The sequence below is a fragment of the Amblyomma americanum genome, chromosome 8, assembly GCF_052857255.1.
Source record: "Amblyomma americanum isolate KBUSLIRL-KWMA chromosome 8, ASM5285725v1, whole genome shotgun sequence".
NCBI classification, from domain to species: Eukaryota; Metazoa; Arthropoda; class Arachnida; order Ixodida; family Ixodidae; genus Amblyomma; species Amblyomma americanum.
In genome coordinates this window covers 749,169-767,774 of record NC_135504.1, presented here as the reverse complement: position 1 = coordinate 767,774, position 18,606 = coordinate 749,169, and the positions used below count along the sequence as shown (strand labels likewise).

Here is an 18,606-nt window from a genome sequence, read left to right as displayed (position 1 = left end):
GTCACTGCATACCGCAATTCTTTGCAAGAACTTTTTTGTCGGAATTGGGATCCACCGTAACGTTGGTGCAAACGTAAACGAAGCGACAACACTAATAGAGGCCTTCAACGTCCGGCCGGCAGTAGTTTTCATTTCGGCTGCTGGTAGGCGGGAGTGCAGCGCTGGCCGCCAGCAATCATGGAGTCCTCGTCTCCATTTCCATCGCTTTACGTCCCTGTTGTCCTATTTCGTCATCACAGAGTCCCGAGTTTGAATCGTAGTGGTGGGAAAAATGTTTTTCAACTTTGAATCCAAATCAACTTAGCAATGAATGCACCTTTCGCTTCCAGTCAAGCGGGAACAAAGCCACAAAATGCCAAACTATCAGATTTCGCTAACAAAAAAATTTGGTAGCATTGTCCACAGTGTCCATTTAAAGGGACACTGAGGAGAAATTTAAGTTGGCTTGTATCGATAGAATACCACCTCCTGATCACAAAAACGCCGCACTTACTGAAAACAGTGCTCTTGTAAGGTAGAAAATATTAAGAACCAAAATACAGGTATCGCCACCACCGGCCAATTTCGCAAGTACAAGCTTGGTGACGCCATAGGACAAGAGACGCCACCTTGGAGGAATTTTACATCCTACATGGTTTCACGAATCTCTGAGGCTGACAAAGGTAGGTTGAGCAGATCAATATTGAAGTAAGTTTTGTTTTAAAACCAATAGTGCACTTTTATCACACAAGGAAGGCAGGCAAAAGACAACCTGATTGTTGGAAGCAAAGAAAACCGATGCTTGGTGGCGCCACAGGCGGCCAGGAGAGTTTCGATTTGTTATGGCGCTTTGCGTCTATGAGCTTTGCGTGACCCGTGGTTTTGTTTTTGACGCGCCTCGATTTACAAGCGCCGAACAGCACAGGAACTCCAAGTGCCGCTTCAAGTGCTTAGTTAACCTTTAAAGGAGCCTGTTAAGGCTTGTCAGATGATTGCCACGGTCGATGAAGAGCTATGATGGCACAATGGTCGGTGACCGTACAAGGCAGCACTTGTGTATTCGCACGCTTGCCCGGCGAAACATTCTCGGCTGTGCCAATCAACTTCAAACTACTTAATGGAAATTGTTTATTAGGGAAGGGAGACAAGGTACAAGGCAGTTCAGAAAAAATTGCTGATGAGCCAGGATACACCTAGCGAATGCACTGAGATTTCTGCATCAGAAGAGTGCTTTGATGGCTGTAACTTGAGCCGTCGTGGCGGAGTGGCAGCGTCTCCGCCTCAATCGCCGAAGGCCCTGGTTCGATTCCGAACCTCGGCACAGGACTTCTTTTCTTTTATTCAGTGAATGGGCGGGGGTTTCAGTGGCTCCCATGAATGCCGCCACACGTTGGTTAGCGGTTAAGCGCAGGCTCTGTTAAGGCGCGTTTATGCTGCGGCGAGGCGCGTGCGCGCGCTGCACGGCGAAGTCACGCCGGTCAAAGCGAGACCCTCTATACTCCAACTGCGCTTGACCGCCGACGCGTTCGGCGGCTTCGGCGCACTCTGACCGCACTGGCGGGGGGAGACTTGGAGCATGTCTCTATTTCGCGCCGAGTGCGCCAGCCGCCGCCGGCCCGGCCAGACTGATTTGGCTCCGCGGCGAGGTGCGCGTTGTATTCAATAGCTGCGGCAGTTGGGCGGAGCTGTTCTTTTCGAGCTCGGCTAATTTAATTCATTCACAGTCCATATCTGAAGGTGCAGGCAAGTGGGCGAGAGAGCCAGATCCAGTGGACCCGTTGGATCTAGCGGAAGCCGTTGAAGCGTCATGCGCCGGCTTTAGTTTCAAGCCAGCGACTTTAAACGCGCCGCCCTTGAGCACCCATTTGTTTTTTGTCGCAAAAAATAAAATAAATAGCTTGGCCCTTGCAACCGTGGGAGACCTCGACGCCGCCTGCTGCGCCGTGCAACCGCGCCGTTCAAGGAATCACAATCCGTTGGCCCCAAAGCCCCGGCCAGCCTCCGATGGGTGCAAGGCGCTGACTTTGTCCTGGCCCCTTGCGACTCCCCGCACTGGGGTTATGATATTTAGTTAGCAACGGCTGCTCTCTGAGGAAGGGGGAAACCACCCGGCGGCGCCTAACCTAACCGTGCTCCCTCAAAAGCATCGCACACTCTATGGGGCTGAGGTAGCTGAAATGCAGGCCGGAGTTTTTGCGAGAAGTACGTCGTCGGGTTCGGGAACGGGATCCATTGTAACGCTGGCAAGACGCCGGTGCAAACGTAAACGAAGCGACGGTAGCAACCCCCGATAGATGCCTTCAACGTGCGGCGGCGGTAGCTTTCATTTCGGCAGCTGCTAGACCGCACCGCTAGCCGCCAGAAATCACGGAGTCTCCGTTTACGTCACGTTTCACGTCAGTCCATTCTGTGGCGTCATAAGAGTTCTCCGTGTCGTCATAGGAGTTCTCGAGTTTGAATCGGAGCGGCGGGAAAAAATTTTTCAACTTTGAATCCAAATTTCTTTGAAATAAATGCATCTTTCGCTCCCGGAAAAGCGGCAACAAAGCCATGGAATGCTGAACTATCAGGTATTGCTAGCAAAAAAATTTTGATAGAGTTCTCCTCAGTGTCCCTTTAAGGCGGAGCTTAAGTGTCCCATCCAACGTTTCTTTACTGCCTATGAACCGAGGACCAGTAACACACCCTCAAGAACCATGCTGGGATACTATGCGCATTTCTGATGTCACCTGGGTTCCTAGAGATGGCAGTGTAGCAGGTGGTCAGCAGGCTAATGATGAATGCTGGCAGTATGACCTATGCTATGTTTAGAGACCAGGGCTGCTTAATTCAGTTTGCTGGTGTCTAGCAGTCCACATGTGTCTTCTGCAGGACCTGATCTCCAGAGAGCAGGTAGAAGAGCGGGATGTGCTGGTAGTCCTTCCCTGGGACCAGTTCCTGCACCTGGTCTCTTCCCAGAGGCAGGCAGGTGGCTTTTTCTCTCTTAAGAGCATTACCAGGACTCATTGGCAGCATGAAGGAGTGACACATTCTTCCTTGAATTCGTCCTCGTGCCTGGCCGGCAGAGCTCCGAGAGGCAACCCTTGTGCAAAAAAGTGGGGACAGTGCTCCCATCACTGTGTATGGTTGAATAATGCAGAGTTTGGGACCAGCACAGAGTGGTTAAAGTAACATTAACCAAATACCCCTGTCATTCTGCAGGCCCTTGAACCGAGTGTTTCCGGACACAAAGGTCATACTACTACATCCATGGCCATCCGCTCATCAGCAGCTGCATGCAGTGTCGTCTCTAAAAAAAATTTGCAGGATACAGTGCAATAATGAACGGAACAACAGGGTGGAGCGCTCCGTCCTGTGTTTCGTTCATTCTTGCACTATACATGGAAACAAACCAACTCGCCCAAGCACTGTTTGAAAAATATGAAACCTCAAAGTGTACTACAGTAAAACGTCATTAATTTGGATAATTAGGACTGTTACCGCACCCCCTCCAAGTGCCCGTGTATGTCTCTGGTGTCAGAAGCTCGTTTATTCGGACACACTGTGGCTGGCTTGGGTTGATTCGGCCAGGTGTCCACGTGGCACTTGTGTTCTTTCAGCGTGCTCGGCATGTGCTGTTCACAGTTTATGCCTCCTCACATGCAACGCCACATACAAAGACGCTCCACCACTACTACTGCATCGCACATTGAAACAAGTCGTTTACCATTATGGCGCAGTTCCGCTTCCAGCCCTACCAATAGTGTGCACAAACGAATGCACTTTATGGGACAGCAAGAACTTCTGTTGTGGAATAATTTTGAAGCAAATATTTCAGCTGCTTCTGGCATTTTCAAAATTTTGTATTCTTCGAAAACACAAGGCCAGTGCCTGAAAAAAAAGGGGGGAGAGTGCATTGAAACTTTGTCACTCTCATTGAAGCTGTGTCGACGCCCTGCAAAAATGGTGATTGAAAATTCCGGGAATTGACCTACATGTGGAGCTGACGTATTTGTGGGGTGTGAGACCTGTCTCTGAAACCCCAGACTGCTTACTTTATTTTGTAGCGATAGCTACATTGCAGTAGCATTTCGAGCCTTCAACGAGGTGGCGCCGTGGCAGTGGCGGCATCGCCAGGCTGTCACGTGGTTGGGTGCATGCTTGACTGTGCTTGCACTGGATTGTGCTAACCTACGCAAATAGTACACTGTTATTTTGTGGCAGGATTGGTGACAACAACAACAAAAAAAAATCTCATGGTGGTGGTGGTGATTTGAATGAAAGCAGAACATGCAGTGGATTTCCCCACAGGACCCATCGAAGAGGACGCGGTCATCCCTCAGCGAATACATGATGAGTGTTGGTGGAGTCTACCCTGAAAAGAACCTCACTTATGTTGTCTACAGTTTGGAGAAGTACTTCAAGTGAGCGTTTGACCCTTTTGTGCTCATGCTCACTGTGGGATGTTGTATTGTGATGGGCTTGCATTGACTGGCATCTGCATTGTGTGCATCAGCTCATGGACAGATGAATGAATGATCTTCATTGTTTTACACTTATTGCATGCAGTTTGGTATGTTTAGTCAGTGGACCTGGTTTGCAGCTGCTTACTGCTGTAGTAGACAGAGTAATATGACACTCTGCTGAACGTATCTTTTTGGCACCTTCTAATTTTGTTTTAATGTTCTCTAGTTGAGAAATCTTTATCCTATATGAGATCCTCCATGAGAGTAACACAGTAAGAGCGAATTGCATGGGGACACCAATGCTGTTCGAATAGACCAAAGTTCAAACTAATGAAAAAGAGCAGCAGAAACTGTGTACTTCAACCAAGCAGCAGTTTGGTGGTGAGATAAATAAAAAAATATAGGTACTATATATAATCGGTCATTGTAAAGGAAAGGCGCAGTACAGCAGAATCTCGATGATGCAGTCATGGTTGATACGAATTTGTAAAGTTCCCTAGCCAGAGTGCAGTGTACAGAATTTCGAATGTTACGAACGCGCTCACGCGACTACTGATGATGCAAGAGCGCGAGCTGTGACCTTTGAGCATCACATGCTGCCCACACTTCGCTGGCACACTGTGATGGCTGGCTGTGCACTGTGACCAGCGAGTGTTGGCATTATGTAAATCCTGTAGGGGGGTCTGCATAAATGCGTTTCCCATGCTTGTGCATACAGATTTTGTTTGCTTTAGATGATACGAATTTCAAATGATGTGAATATTTTTCGCAGCCTCGTGAAATTTGTGTTGTGAAATTTTCTTGACTGCTTGAATTATAGAGATTCTACTGAATCAGTCTCACTCTTTCTGTGGACACCTGAACCATGTCATAGGGCAAGGATGGAGGAGGGAGAATAGAAAGAGAGAAAGAGGCTCGCAGTGGACGCTCTGGAATAATTTCGATCACCTGGGTATGTTTAATGTGCACATGGGTACCTTTTGTGTTTCGGCTGCATCGAAACGCAGTTGCCACAGCCGGAGTTGAGGCCAGGTCCTCCTGCTCAGTAGCCAAGCACCCCGAACCACCGCAGCAAGTTAGTCGCCGCGGTGGCTCAGTGTTTATGGTGCTCGGCTGCTGACCCGAACGATGCGGGTTCGATCGCGGCCGCAGTGGTCGAAATTCTAGAGGCCCGTGTACTGTGCGATGTCAGTACATGTTAGAGAACCTATGATGGTTGAAATTTCCGGAGGCCTTCACTATGGCACCCCTTATAGCCCGAGTCGCTTTGGGGCGTTAAAACCCCATAAACCTAACCCAAAGCACAGCACGTTAGTGAGGTTACCCTATTTTATTTTGAAAAACCCCATGTTCACACTGCATTTTTCATGGAATCCAACTGCCAACACATTCTGTTCCAAACCTCGATTACGATGCAAGGCGTCCTTTTCGTTTTCTTAAAAACTGGAGAAGGTGTGGATGGTAGGCACCGGACTCTCGGAGGGCATGTCATGGGCCGTGCTTATCGACTAAAAAGTGGGTTGACGTTGACACTAGCAAGTGTGACCTACTAGTTGCTATGCGCTTGCGAAGCGCATCTGATTGATTAAGCGATTTACAAGTTGCGTTTGCAAAGCTGAAAAACCGAGCAGTGTGTGACAGTTGCAGGATGATCACATGCTACTCATTTTTTGAGCTTTGCAACCCCGAGTTTTGATCAGAGCTGTACGTAATGCGTTGCAAGTAATTGATCATTTGCAATCAACTACATTTTCTTATAATTTTGTAATTACTTTCTTTCAAATGGTAACATTTCTTTTTATTCAGTTACTGGTAATCAATTACTTTCTTCGAAAACAAGTTTTAACCAACAGTACACATTTAAGAACCTAACATCATGGCAAACACTGGTGCTAGCGAGGATGCCTCCTTTGTGACAGCCGACCTGCGAAGTCCGGACCACAACCGGGCCACCGCTGTCTGCAGTGACAGTTCTCATCACGCGAAAAATCACAGACCTTACCTCCCACTGTGACCAACTTGGAGGCACAATGCACGACGGAGTAACAACGATCGAAGCAGTGCACAGCTGGTGTGCAAATGCTGCTCACCCTTCCCTCCAGTGCTTGCATTCAGAGAGCATCCAGTGCTTTGTTGGTCTACTCACGAGGAAATGTGGGAAAATTGGCAATGATAACTTAGAAAAGCAGCTCCTCTTGAAAATTAGCAACCTGCAACAAAATATACAGCAAGCCGCAGTTGTCCCTTGTAGCCCGAATAAAACTTTGTTAGGACATTAAAAGAGGGAAGGAAAATAACAATTGATTACTCCTCAGTTCCACTTTTTGGGCTCTAATTGATCAGCTACATTTTCAGATCGGGTAACTGTAATATTAATTGGTTATTACTTATTTTTTGTCCAAGACTAGTTGAAACAATCTACCAAGCCAATCAGCCTCTTATTTTCTAGGCCTTGCTTTTCAGCACTGCATGCTTTGTTGGCGATGTCTTGTTTTGGATTCTTAGAGGATCTCCCTAAGGAGTCGGGATGAAGGGAATTTCTAAATCTCAGCAGAGGCTAAGTTTTGGGTGACTGCTCCTGCTTGGAATCGGGACATTGACCCGAGGCAAAGATGTGCAGCATACATTGTTTCTGTTTTTTGTTGCGAGTGCCAGCAATGCTAAAATGCGCCTTAACTCAGTCACGCCATCCTTCACTTAACAACGGACACAGCGAGCTGTTGACGGATGCCACTTGGGGAAAAAAAGGAACCAGAGCCGACTTCTCCACACCTCCTCTGGCACAGTTTCATGGTTGCACTGCTCTGTTGGCTGCGCATAGTTAGAAATATCAGTCACGGAACTGATTCACGTTGCAACTAACAGGCTGCTTTTTGTATAGACTTGGTAAAACATGAATGGACCAAGTCAAATTAGCCAACTGAAACTCTTTCACTGTAGTCTGCATTGCCACACTGAGTTTCCAGTGATAGGAAACGACAGTGCTGGAGGAAGTGTCTCTGAGCGCCAATGCTTTTCCAATGTGAGGCTCTAGCAGAACTATGATGTACTGGTTGTCCGGAAGGCAGTTGAGTGCGGTGATATTTCCCGATACCATGGACACTTTTCACTTAAAGTGGTTGTGACATGGTGTGTTGTGTGTCTCACCTATAAAAATTTCCTCGGAACTTCAGCATACAGTTTCATTGTTGCGCATTTTCTCCAAGAGGTTTCCCAACGCAAATCTTGTGCATTTGTTGATTTGATAGTCGTGAGTCAATCATAGAGTTTGCCCGGCTTGTCTCTAGCAAGGAATAGGAAGGTTAGACTCCACAAGACAGGCTAGCTAAAGTAGGAACACGCAGCCAACCCTGAGGTCAAAGCTGTTTCTACAGAAAGGAGAAAAGCCGGACAAATGCCGAGTATCGTGCCCTGGTGCTGGGATCACAGCCTGTGGTGCGAAGGGACAGGCCAGGTGTCTACGATGGGGCGCCTCTGACCCGCAGAGATATCCAGGAAGTAAGTGTGTCTCAAGCTAAAATCTCTTGGAACCGTTTTTCCTGTGGACTGAAAGACAAGTAACTGGAACGTCAAATGTTGCTGGGAAAAAGGCTTAGTTCCTGTACTTTGTGCTCTGCTGTGCTTTTTTATGCTTCACCTCATGTTGGGCCTGTTTGTCATCTTGCTTGCTGTCCTGTGACTTGGCTGGCCCCTGCGGTGGTGACATCTCCGCCATTTTGAATCACTGTCTCATTTAGCCTCACCAAATTATTTAACATATTTTTGCAGAAATCAATGTTTTTGTGACTTTGATGCATGATAGCATCCAGTACTGTTTCCGGATGTTACAGTCTTAATTTCAATAAAGCTTTCTCTTCTGGGTTGGCACAATGCATGGGGTTCAAAGTGGCGTTTCCTGATTGGACGACTGTGTGTGTCTCCACCCTTTCAAAGGAACGCTGCATTGAGGCTCCCCATTTTTAGCTGTCACCACCGTGGTTTAGTGGCTAATGCCAGAAAACTACACTGAGCCCTATTTTCAGGTACTGACCCTGTGAATGAATGCAGTTTTTACTTCAAGCTGATGTGTGATTTATGTAGTTCCTGATAAACATATTGTTTCATTAAAAGCACTTTATTTTGTTAAATTGTGTAAAAGATGATGTAGAACATTGTCTTTGTTTAATACATTCAAATTACATACCACAGCAAAAGCAAAACCAGCCTGCTGGTGGAATTGGAGCCCTTTACTTATTTTACAAATGGTTCGTTGGATAGCATTGACGCGAGTATATTCTGCAGCTTTCAGGAGAGCTCTGCATGCACAAACAGCCAGAAGTTGAAATTGATGGCTGTATGCTCCACTCAGTCTGAATACCTTGGATTTCCACTTTCTCACAGTGCGTTCCTCAGCTGGAGCGTGAAATTGTTACGGATGAGCCTCACTTTGCGTGTGCAGACACTGGTGCCTCTGCAGCTGGACTCGGGCGTGACCATCACCACCAAGGAGGACCCCCAGGAGCTGGCCGAGTACCTGGCCAAGCTCACCCGTGCCCTGGCTGAACGGCCGCACAGGTTGAGTAGTCTCTCCTCTGGGGCCTTGAGTGGAGGAGCAGGCTAATCACGAAATATGATGTGAAAGCAGGTTTCTACAGGCGGACATATCTGAAAATGCAATTGAAAGTGCATTTCCTTCCTTTCGTGACTTGTGCACAGACAGAAGTTGATGAATGCGACGACATGCAATGCAGAGTGCAAGAGTGTGTTGCAGTTTAACACGAGATATGATCGGCTGCGGCAATAGCATAGTGCTCTCGTGCAGTGGCCGGCGAAGCTGATCTGCTTGTGCTGCTGCTGGTTTGAAACCTAACTGCGGTTTATTTTATTTCTCCTGGTTGGCCAAGGTCACCCTCATTCAAAGTCTCATTTGTTTCCCGGCATTTCCCGCATCACGTGACTAACTTGAGAGTCTTCACCACACACCGGCATTTTCGAGGTTATGAGGCCAATAGTGCTTTCACAACAAAAGGTACATGTCCCGTGTCTACCTTTTTCCATCGTCATCTTTTGCACTGTGTTCAGCTAAGGACCAATGCAGTAAAACCTCGTTAGCTCAGATTGCAAGGGACCGGGTAAAATCTCCAAATTAATAGGGGTGTGGTAACAGTGCTCTTCTTTTTGGTCCGATGCAAAATTGAAGCGCATATAGTAATTTTCTTTGAATAATTTCAAAGCGAATGTAATGTTTTGAATACTTCCAACTCACAAAAAAAGGTTGAACGGCACAATAAGCATTTTCAGAATCAGGTATTTTTTCTAACACACAATGGCCTTGTGTGTTAGAAAAAAAAGAGTGCATTGGAGCTTTGTCAAACTCTTTAAAGCTGTGCCAACTTTCTGTGAAATTGGGGGAGTCTACATATGTGATGATCCATAACAGCGCGACAGACGGGACAAAGAAGAGGAGACACAACACACAGCGCTGACTCACAACTAAAACGTTTATTGGCTGCCAGCCAGTATAAATACTGGCCTGGTGGCCGGGAAAAAGATACAAGCACGCTTGACTTGCGTGATATCAAAACATCGCCAGTTCATCAGGCACGTGTCAACATACAAGAGTCATCAGTGCAAAATATCACCCCTACAGCAGGCACGAGTTTTCATTCACAATCAATGTAGCGGGTTTCCTTATCCGACAAGGCTACAGAGGGAGTGCTGATACACTGATCTGAAGTCCTAGCTATCAGGTGGGCTTCTATTATTTCCCTAGTTAGCGAGTCGCGGTTCTTACCTAATACAGAGCATTCCTTGTAAAGGGGAAAACAAGTTTTTGAGTCGTCGTTGTCTTCCTCGTCATCGTCATCTTCATTGTCTTTGCAGTTTCTGCAATGTTTTGCTACGTGGCCTGTGATAGCGACACGAGAGACATTATATTGGTGCTCCTTTAATCTTTCGTTAACACATCGGCCAGTTTGGCCGATGTAACATTCGCCACATGACAGAGGTAGAGAGTAGATGACCCCTTCCCGGCAAGGCACGAATTGTTTCGCGTGCCTTATCAAGCAACTGCGTGGTTCCCTTCCTACTGAATTTACTTTTTTGACCATGCTAGACAGTCGCTTAGGCGCCGAGAAGACAACTTCGACACCAGCATGTTTCCCAATTCTTTTCATGTTATGCGAGACTTGGTGCAGATACGGTACTACGGCAATCTTTCTTTTCTTTTCCTCCTGTCTCGCTTCACCTATCTTAGCCAGTCCGACCTTTTTCTTCAGTTTTTCTGCAACAGAACCCAAAACGTCTGCATGGTAGCCAGCCTTTGACAGGCGGTTAAGTTGGTTGCAGAAGCTGCGCTCCAACCTGTGCGCACAAGATTTCATTACAGCGTTGTAAAGCACAGAAAAAGCGATCGCTCTCTTCACCAGCTTTGAATGAGCTGATGAAAAAGGCAAGATTGGCTTTGCACCACGGGGCTCAAAAGCCCAACAAACATGAGATGGAGTGAAATGAAGCGAAAGATCTAAAAACCTAATTTACAAGGAATGCTCTGTATTAGGTAAGAACCGCGACTCGCTAACTAGGGAAATAATAGAAGCCCACCTGATAGCTAGGACTTCAGATCAGTGTATCAGCACTCCCTCTGTAGCCTTGTCGGATAAGGAAACCCGCTACCTTGATTGTGAATGAAAACTCGTGCCTGCTGTAGGGGTGATATTTTGCACTGATGACTCTTGTATGTTGACACGTGCCTGATGAACTGGCGATGTTTTGATATCACGCAAGTCAAGCGTGCTTGTATCTTTTTCCCGGCCACCAGGCCAGTATTTATACTGGCTGGCAGCCAATAAACGTTTTAGTTGTGAGTCAGCGCTGTGTGTTGTCTCCTCTTCTTTGTCCCGTCTGTTGCGCTGTTATGGATCATCGTCAGCACCAACTCGCCCAACAACTGGTTTTGTTAAACTACATATGTGCCTAGCCAGTGTATTTGTGGGGTGTTGGAGTTGTTTTCAGCTGTTGCTTTTTTTTTTTTTTGTCCGACTGCGTCATTGCGCAGCTGTTGCTTTTCAGCAGTAACTGTGTGGAAACCTGCTAGGCGTACGCAACACTTGCTCAGCGCCACCCTGCATCAGACGTTGGCAGCACCCACCTCCATGTTTCTCGTGCTGGCTGCCCTTTCGCATCTTATTAGCAAATTTCACGTGGAGAAGAGCGGCTGCGGTAGCTGCGGTCAGCTCTCAAACTCGCCACGCATCCTCCAACTGGTGCGTGCGCAGACACCTGGTGGGTACAGATGTGGGCACCATGCTCATGCCTGCCCGTATGTGCTGCATGCGCAAGTGTGCAAGCATGCGTGTCTGTCCATGGAGTCGCAGCTTTGGCTTACACGCAGTGCCATCTCGGATGAGGTGCGCAGAATTCGAACCACACAAGTAAGTTCAGATCTGATCATATATCGAATACCTTACTGTTCAACCGAATATTTGAAATTATACATTCACATGCACACCTACAAAATAATGAATGGCCACCAAAAAACTGCCAGGAACCGTTCACATCATAGTAAATTTATGTATTTGGGAACAACCTGTGCTGTAGTTGTCTCCTTTTGAGATAACTGCGCGGCAACAAAGATTTTGCTCAATTCCGCCAGATGCTGTGCTGCGTGCACACTGTCGGCAATTTCAGTGCACAGCTGCTGCAAAATGCCAAAGACCCCACGCTCTTTTAGGGTGCGACGCGATAGCAGCGGCGTCGTGTGTGAAGAGGCGCTAGCTCACAAACTGCGGACTGCACATGAAGCGAACACGCAATGTCAGTGCACAGGAAGAACGAAAAAAAGGTGGTGCCAAGGGAAAGAGGATGCCTTCTGGTGAGCAAATTAGGCTAGCGATGCTCTAGTCAGCATCCAAATGTCCTCAGCTGGCTGGCCAATCCATGGCCAGCTATGCAATCGCACAATCTTTTTTTGTGATGGCCCACTGAATGTTGTCGTGCTTGTCATTGTGCACATGCCAGAGATGCATGGGTACCTGCCTGACGTGATCTTTGACCTCAAATGGAATGTTTGGACAACTGCATTCTGTGCTGTTTAGCCACGAAAAACCCTGCGGTCGGGAGCGTGTACAAATAGCCTGATGTGGGCTCAGGTGCGTCTGAATTAACGGGCGTCCGTTGCGACAGACACGCATGGGTGTTTGCCGGTACCGCATTAGCAGATTTCCAAATAACCTCAAGGTTTCACTTTCCCCTCTCGAGAATCTGTGCTTCACACATGGAGGAATCATGAGTCCATGGAGCTTTGCAATTTTGTGGTTGGAGATATCACTTTCTGGCGTTCTGCGCAGCTCTGCTGAAATAGTAGTGGCCAAACATGTCAAGCAGTCTCATTCTGAAATCAGGCACCAGTGAACATGAGCTGCTTTTCCTCTGCAGGGAGGCCAAGCAGAGCCGGCCCCTGCAGCACCTGACAGCTGGCTGCCTCTCCAAGCATGACAGTCTGCGGCGCACATGGCAGGCGCAGCTGGAACAATTTGCCGGCGTCAGCCGGGATGTAGCTGAGGCCATTGTGGGACAGTATCCAGCACCAAGGTTGCTGCTGCAGGTACCACATTCACTTTCCAACCCCTCGCACTGGAATGGCCATTTCTCGGAGGTACCTCTGAACAACTATTTGCACGGCAGTCAAGAGTGCTGCGGACATTCGTACTGCTCATAATGAAGCTCGTGAAGAATCTCTGGGCCTAAAGTCCAGAATGATGATTTCCGGAGATGATGTTTCGAGTTGCCCAGCAGACTGTCTGAAAATATACAACAGTGTAGACCTTTCAACTATTGCAAGTGAACAGCCCTAGCCCTGATGATAACGCCTGGGAAAAGTGGTCGTCGGCAGTTACACTTCTCCTAGCCACTAATTGCCTTTGTACTGGATAACCTCTGAATATGTGTGGCAGTGAAGCTCCATTTGGGAAATCTTCCCCTTTTTTTTAAACAATTTGAGCAGGAGAATTTTGCGAAAAGGGAATTTTTACTGCATTTGATAAGCACCAAACTCGTCTCACTTTTTCCAAATTGACGGAGGTTGCAAGCTACAGCAGGGAAGGGCCTGGAATATGGATTTTTGTGTCTAATTGAGGGAATTTTTGGTTCTGGCATCCATACCTGTCAACTCTTTCAAATTTTTCCACAAAATGTGCGAATTTGGACTCATACTACGATTTTGCTAATATTGCCTCAAATTTTACAGGAAATAAATTTTATTTGCGGTAAACATTTGAAATTCTTTAAAAGAAAAACACACCGTTGCCGGTGGTAACCTTGCGTCGCTATGAGAGAGGGATAATCATAGTGCCATCTGTGAAATTAGCAGCAGCAGCAGCTGGAACATTGTACAGTAAAATGTTGTTAATTCGACCCAACTAAATAAACATCTATTCCTACTCCTCACCCCAGTTGATTCAGATAATCTGGACTGCCGCCACAGTCCCCCCAGATGTCCGTGTAAGACTATGGCGTTGGGAACTTGTTTATTCTGATGCCCCAGGTCAGTTCGGATGGGCTGCCAAAGTGGTGTCATGTCGCACTATGACGTGCTCGACTAACCAATCGCCCAAATATTAGTCCGCAGGCCTGAACTGCATGTTACATTGCTTATTGGTGCCCCTCTGACATGCGCGCAACTGCAGGTGTTTTGACGATCGGCAAGCCTCCAGCGGTAGGCCGATAGAGTCTGGCCACCACGTAGTTTCATTTTTAGAGCTTCGCTGCCGGCCTGGAGCAGCAGTGGCTATTGGCTGCGCTTATCAGTCAGCCAGGCAAGCGACATGCTGCTTTGTAGCGATAGCTACATCACGGTAGCATTTCGAGCCTTCAGGGTGGCAGCGCCGCCACGCTGTCACGTGGTTGGTCACGTGGTGCGCAGCAGCTGCTGGCAGCGCAGCTCCATGGTTGATCACGTGGTTGGTCATGTGACCAGGTTCCACTCGGTCAGCTGTAGCTATCGCGTCACTCCAGGTTTAACTAGAGCTAAACCGCCGCCAATTTTTAGAACAATGATTGAATTGTCGTGGGCATTTTTTTTGTTTTTGTTTATTTATTGAAAGCATCTTTTTGCTGCTCTGGCAAGGTTCTGAAACAAATGCGCGCTGCCCTCGTTTCAGTCCGCGTGATACTTGCATTCTTCCAGCACGCCGAATTTTGCGCTCGTCACGTGCTGTTCGCTGTTTGTGTGTTTCCTCACGTGCGATGCCACGTGTGGAGAAGCTTCAGTGCTATCGCGCCGCGTACTGGCGACGCAACGCGACATTTAAAAAAAAAACTGTTTGCTGGCTTGACTATGCTTTTGTGTTACAAATTTGAAAGCCGTAAGGTATGGGCATGGAATGTTACTGTGCGCCAAGAAACAGAAGGACTAGCAATTAGTTAAGTCGATGAGCCACGAAGTGTGTGTTGTTCTTTCTCAGGCGTACCAGGCGTGCAGGGATCGTGCACTGGGTGAGACACTTCTGGCAGACATCCAGGTGGGCTGTTTTTATTTAAATGCTGCGTGCCATCATCCCATTCTTGGGGTTTCTTTTCTGATTTTGCTTGAGTGCCCACATCTCACAGAAACAAAAAGAAAAGACAATTCTGAGTGACAGTTATTGTCATGTGCTGGCATTATGTTTGCAAATGTGCACTGTTGACATTGCATATTATTCATTCATTCATTCATTTATTTCCTCCAAGGTCTCAATCGGGACATTACATGAGGGAGTGGGTGGTTATGGCAAACAAAAGTAATAAAATTATGATGAGAGGTTTTCGATGAGCTGCCTGAATGCTTGTGTGTTGATGATAGGGGCAACTTCGGTTGGCAGGTCATTGAATAATACTTGTTGGGGGGCTAGTTGGTGCATGTTTCCAGAAAAGGGTTGTAGCGCCGAAAAAAACACATAGCAAGCGAGCGCATGTGTGGATCTTGCTACCCATCTTGATTGTTGTCCTTATATTCATTCGCATTGGCGGTTAATAAACAGTTGGAAGTTGCGCCTGTCCCGTCTCGCTTGCTATGTGTTGTCTTTTTCGGCGCTACAACCCTTTTCTGGAGAGGCAGGTCATTCCAGTCTCGTGCTGTACGTAGAAAAAATGAGTGCTGAAAGGTCACAGTATGGGCTTTTGGGGGACACACTGTATTTTGATGGCGAAAGCGGGTGATGCGGTGGGCTTTTTTTTATGTAGGGGTTATCGAAAGGCAAGGAATGGAAAAATCTATGAAAAAGGTTCAGACGTGCTATTCTACGGCACGCAGCTAGGGGGGTAGGTTTATTGCGCTTTTAGTGCGGAGATGCTGGCATTGTAGGAATAATTAGACAATCAAGCGTGTCGCGCGATTCTGTACTGACTTGAGGGCGTTAGTAAGATTATTGTAGTGCGGGTCAAAAATAGCATTAGCATACTCCAGCTTGGGTCGTGCAAAAGTTTGAAACGCAAGCTGTTAGATAGAAGATGGAGCAAGCTAAAGGTTACGACGTAAATAGCCTAACGCACGATTAGCAGAATTGATTATCTGGTTAACATGAGAAGTCCAAGTTAGGTCGCAGGAGATATGCACACCGAGATATTTGAATGTTTCTGATGTTGCAGTCTGCATGTTATTGATAGTATAATTGGGCTCAACGTAATTACGACGAAGGTGAATAGACATTAACACGGTTTTAGAAACATTTAACGACATCAGCCAAGATTTACACCAGTCCTGTATGTGAGTAAAGTCAGTTAGTAATGCCAAATGGTCGGCAGAGTTAGTAATTGCGCGGTAAATGACACAATCTTCGGTGAAGAGTTGGATATTAGAGAAATAATACAAGGTAGGTCATTAATATATATAAAGAATAGGAGCGGCCCAAGTACGGTACCTTGCGGTACGCCTGACAACACCGGTATTAAGGACGAAGGGTGTGAGTTGGCATATACGAATTGCTGGCGGTTAGTTTAAAAACCCTCGAATCCAGTTTCGAACGCATGGATGAAGATTAAGACGTGATAACTTTAACAGGTGACGACCATGGGGGACCTTACCGAACGCTTTTTCGAAGTCTAAAAATAATGTGTCAGTTGGGATGTTGCTATCTAGGTTTAAACGTAAGTCGTGCAGAAAAAGAGCAAGTTGAGTGTCGCAGGAATGATTTTTGTGAAAACCATGCTGACTTGGGCGAAGAAATTGACGGATGTTAGTAAGTTGGCAGTATGCGAGTATAATACATGTTCCATTATTTTACAAGAGACGCTTGTTATGGAAATGGTGCGGTAGTTACTCGGTGATGATCGGCTTCCTTTCTTGAAGACTGGGATGACCTTGCTCGCCTGCCAGTCATGTGGAAGTGAACCGTTGAGTGATCCCCGCAATATAAGTGATAAGAAAAGGCTACACGTATGCTTAGTATTTCTCAGCACTTTCGCGTTTATACGGTCCACACCGGTGGATAACGAGTTTTTCAGTGATTCAATTATTTTGACAATGCCAATGGGATCAAATGTGATGTTTTGCATGAGAGGACGCGTAAAGTACAATGCCGGATCGGGAAAACTGTCAAGTGGTTCATTAGTAAAAACCGAACTAAATTCTGTGTTTAGACAATCTGCAACCTCAGTGCTGGGGATTAGAGATTCAGAACTATCATTAAGTGGGATCTCAATACGTTGATAAGGGCTGATAGTTTTCCAAAATCGCTGTGGGTTAGTCTGCAGCGTGGATGGTAAAGTAGTGGAAAAAACATCTGTTTAGTTTGCACGGTCTTTCGTGGCCGCGTAATACTTCTGTCATGTGCAAAGAGAGTTAGCTGCTTTGGCCGAGCGAAACAGGCATTTTTTCTTGTTATTTAGTTGATTTATGGTTACATTAAACCATGGTGACGTTTTGTGAAAAGTTAGCTGTGAACACGTCGAAGTATTCTGATAATTCGCGGTTCATGCTGACGTAGTCCCCTTTAATTATCACAAAACGTTAGTGTTTTTCGATTTTATTGTTCCTTTAGTTCATTGCAATAAAACCAAGTATGTATCGTCAGATGGTCGCTCAAACTGCGCAACATGGTGATAGGAGTAAAGTTATCGGGATGCGTAGTTAATACGAGATCTAAAATGTTAGACGAGTGATCAGTAATGTGTGTGGCATCAGTGACGAGCTGCGTTAAGCCAAATGTTATACACGTGTTTAAGAAGTCGCTAGCCAGGCTACTTTTAGATAATTAAGAGGCAGGATCAAACGAGTCTATCGTAGGAAAATGAAAATCACCAAACGGAAGAACAGGACTGCTTGGATACGTTTTTGTTAAAGTATTCAGGGCGTCATGGAATAAAGGGGTGAAAGAACTATCATCACTAGGGGGCCTATAGCAAATACCAATGAGGGTGGTCGGGTGCGTAGCATCGTATCGAAGCCAAATCATTTCCAATTGTGATGAAATGTTGATAAGCGAGCAATGCAGATCCCATTTAGTGGCGATTAGTACACCCCCACCGCGGACATCATCGGGTCTAGCCTTTCGGAATATGTCGAAATTTGAGAGAAACGGAAGAATCTCAGTATCATCAATGGATGTGTTAAGCCATGTTTCGGTTAGTAGCAAGACATCGCATGAAGATGAACCTATTAGACTGCACTAGGATTCACGCTTGGGAATAACGCTGCGAATGTTAGCAAGCATAAATGAGAAAGGGTGACGGTTTGGTGAACGCGGTGTACATTTTGATTTTAATAATGGCTACGAACATTCCTCAATGACCTGGTTGGAAGTGTGGTCGAAATAGTATGATTCTTCACTTGTGACAAGCTTTTCATGTCGCAACTTGTAATGCAGTTTTCGGGCCTTTCCAAACTCAATGAGGCGTTTCTGGGCACGGCGCGTGCTTGGAGAGAGATCTTGAGCGACGACGTGCGTATCCTGTATCTTTAAATTTCCGAGCGGAAGACAGGATTCGCTCTTTGTCTTTAAAGTGAGCAAACCTCATGATTATAGGCCTGCGTTTTTCAGTTTGGAAAGACCCAATACGATGTGCACGCTCAATTTCGGGGGTTGTATATGGATATCTAAATACTGATTGCAATGTGATATGATGACGTCCTCAAGCCATGTTTCTTTATCTTTATCTTCAATGCCATAGAACACAAGATTGTTTCTTCTAGACCGGTTTTCTGCATCGTTTATCCGGGCAGAAAGTA

General features: G+C 46.5%; 1 protein-coding gene across 7 annotated transcripts in view; it reads left to right on the top strand.

The window, feature by feature from the left end:
• Positions 1 to 18,606, top strand: part of mms4 (Methyl methanesulfonate sensitivity 4) — a 52,951-nt gene that overhangs the window by 18,836 nt on the left and 15,509 nt on the right. For 5 of the 7 annotated variants that reach the window (XM_077633606.1, XM_077633602.1, XM_077633604.1 and 2 more), the window contains 6 exons: positions 2,851 to 2,943; positions 4,270 to 4,382; positions 7,787 to 7,922; positions 8,863 to 8,978; positions 12,840 to 13,008; positions 14,867 to 14,923. In XM_077633606.1, coding sequence (XP_077489732.1) covers positions 2,851 to 2,943; positions 4,270 to 4,382; positions 7,787 to 7,922; positions 8,863 to 8,978; positions 12,840 to 13,008; positions 14,867 to 14,923 — 684 coding nt within the window. The remainder of the gene's footprint in view (positions 1 to 2,850; positions 2,944 to 4,269; positions 4,383 to 7,786; positions 7,923 to 8,862; positions 8,979 to 12,839; positions 13,009 to 14,866; positions 14,924 to 18,606) is intronic. The other 2 variants (XM_077633603.1, XM_077633605.1) reach the window with 1 other exon arrangement.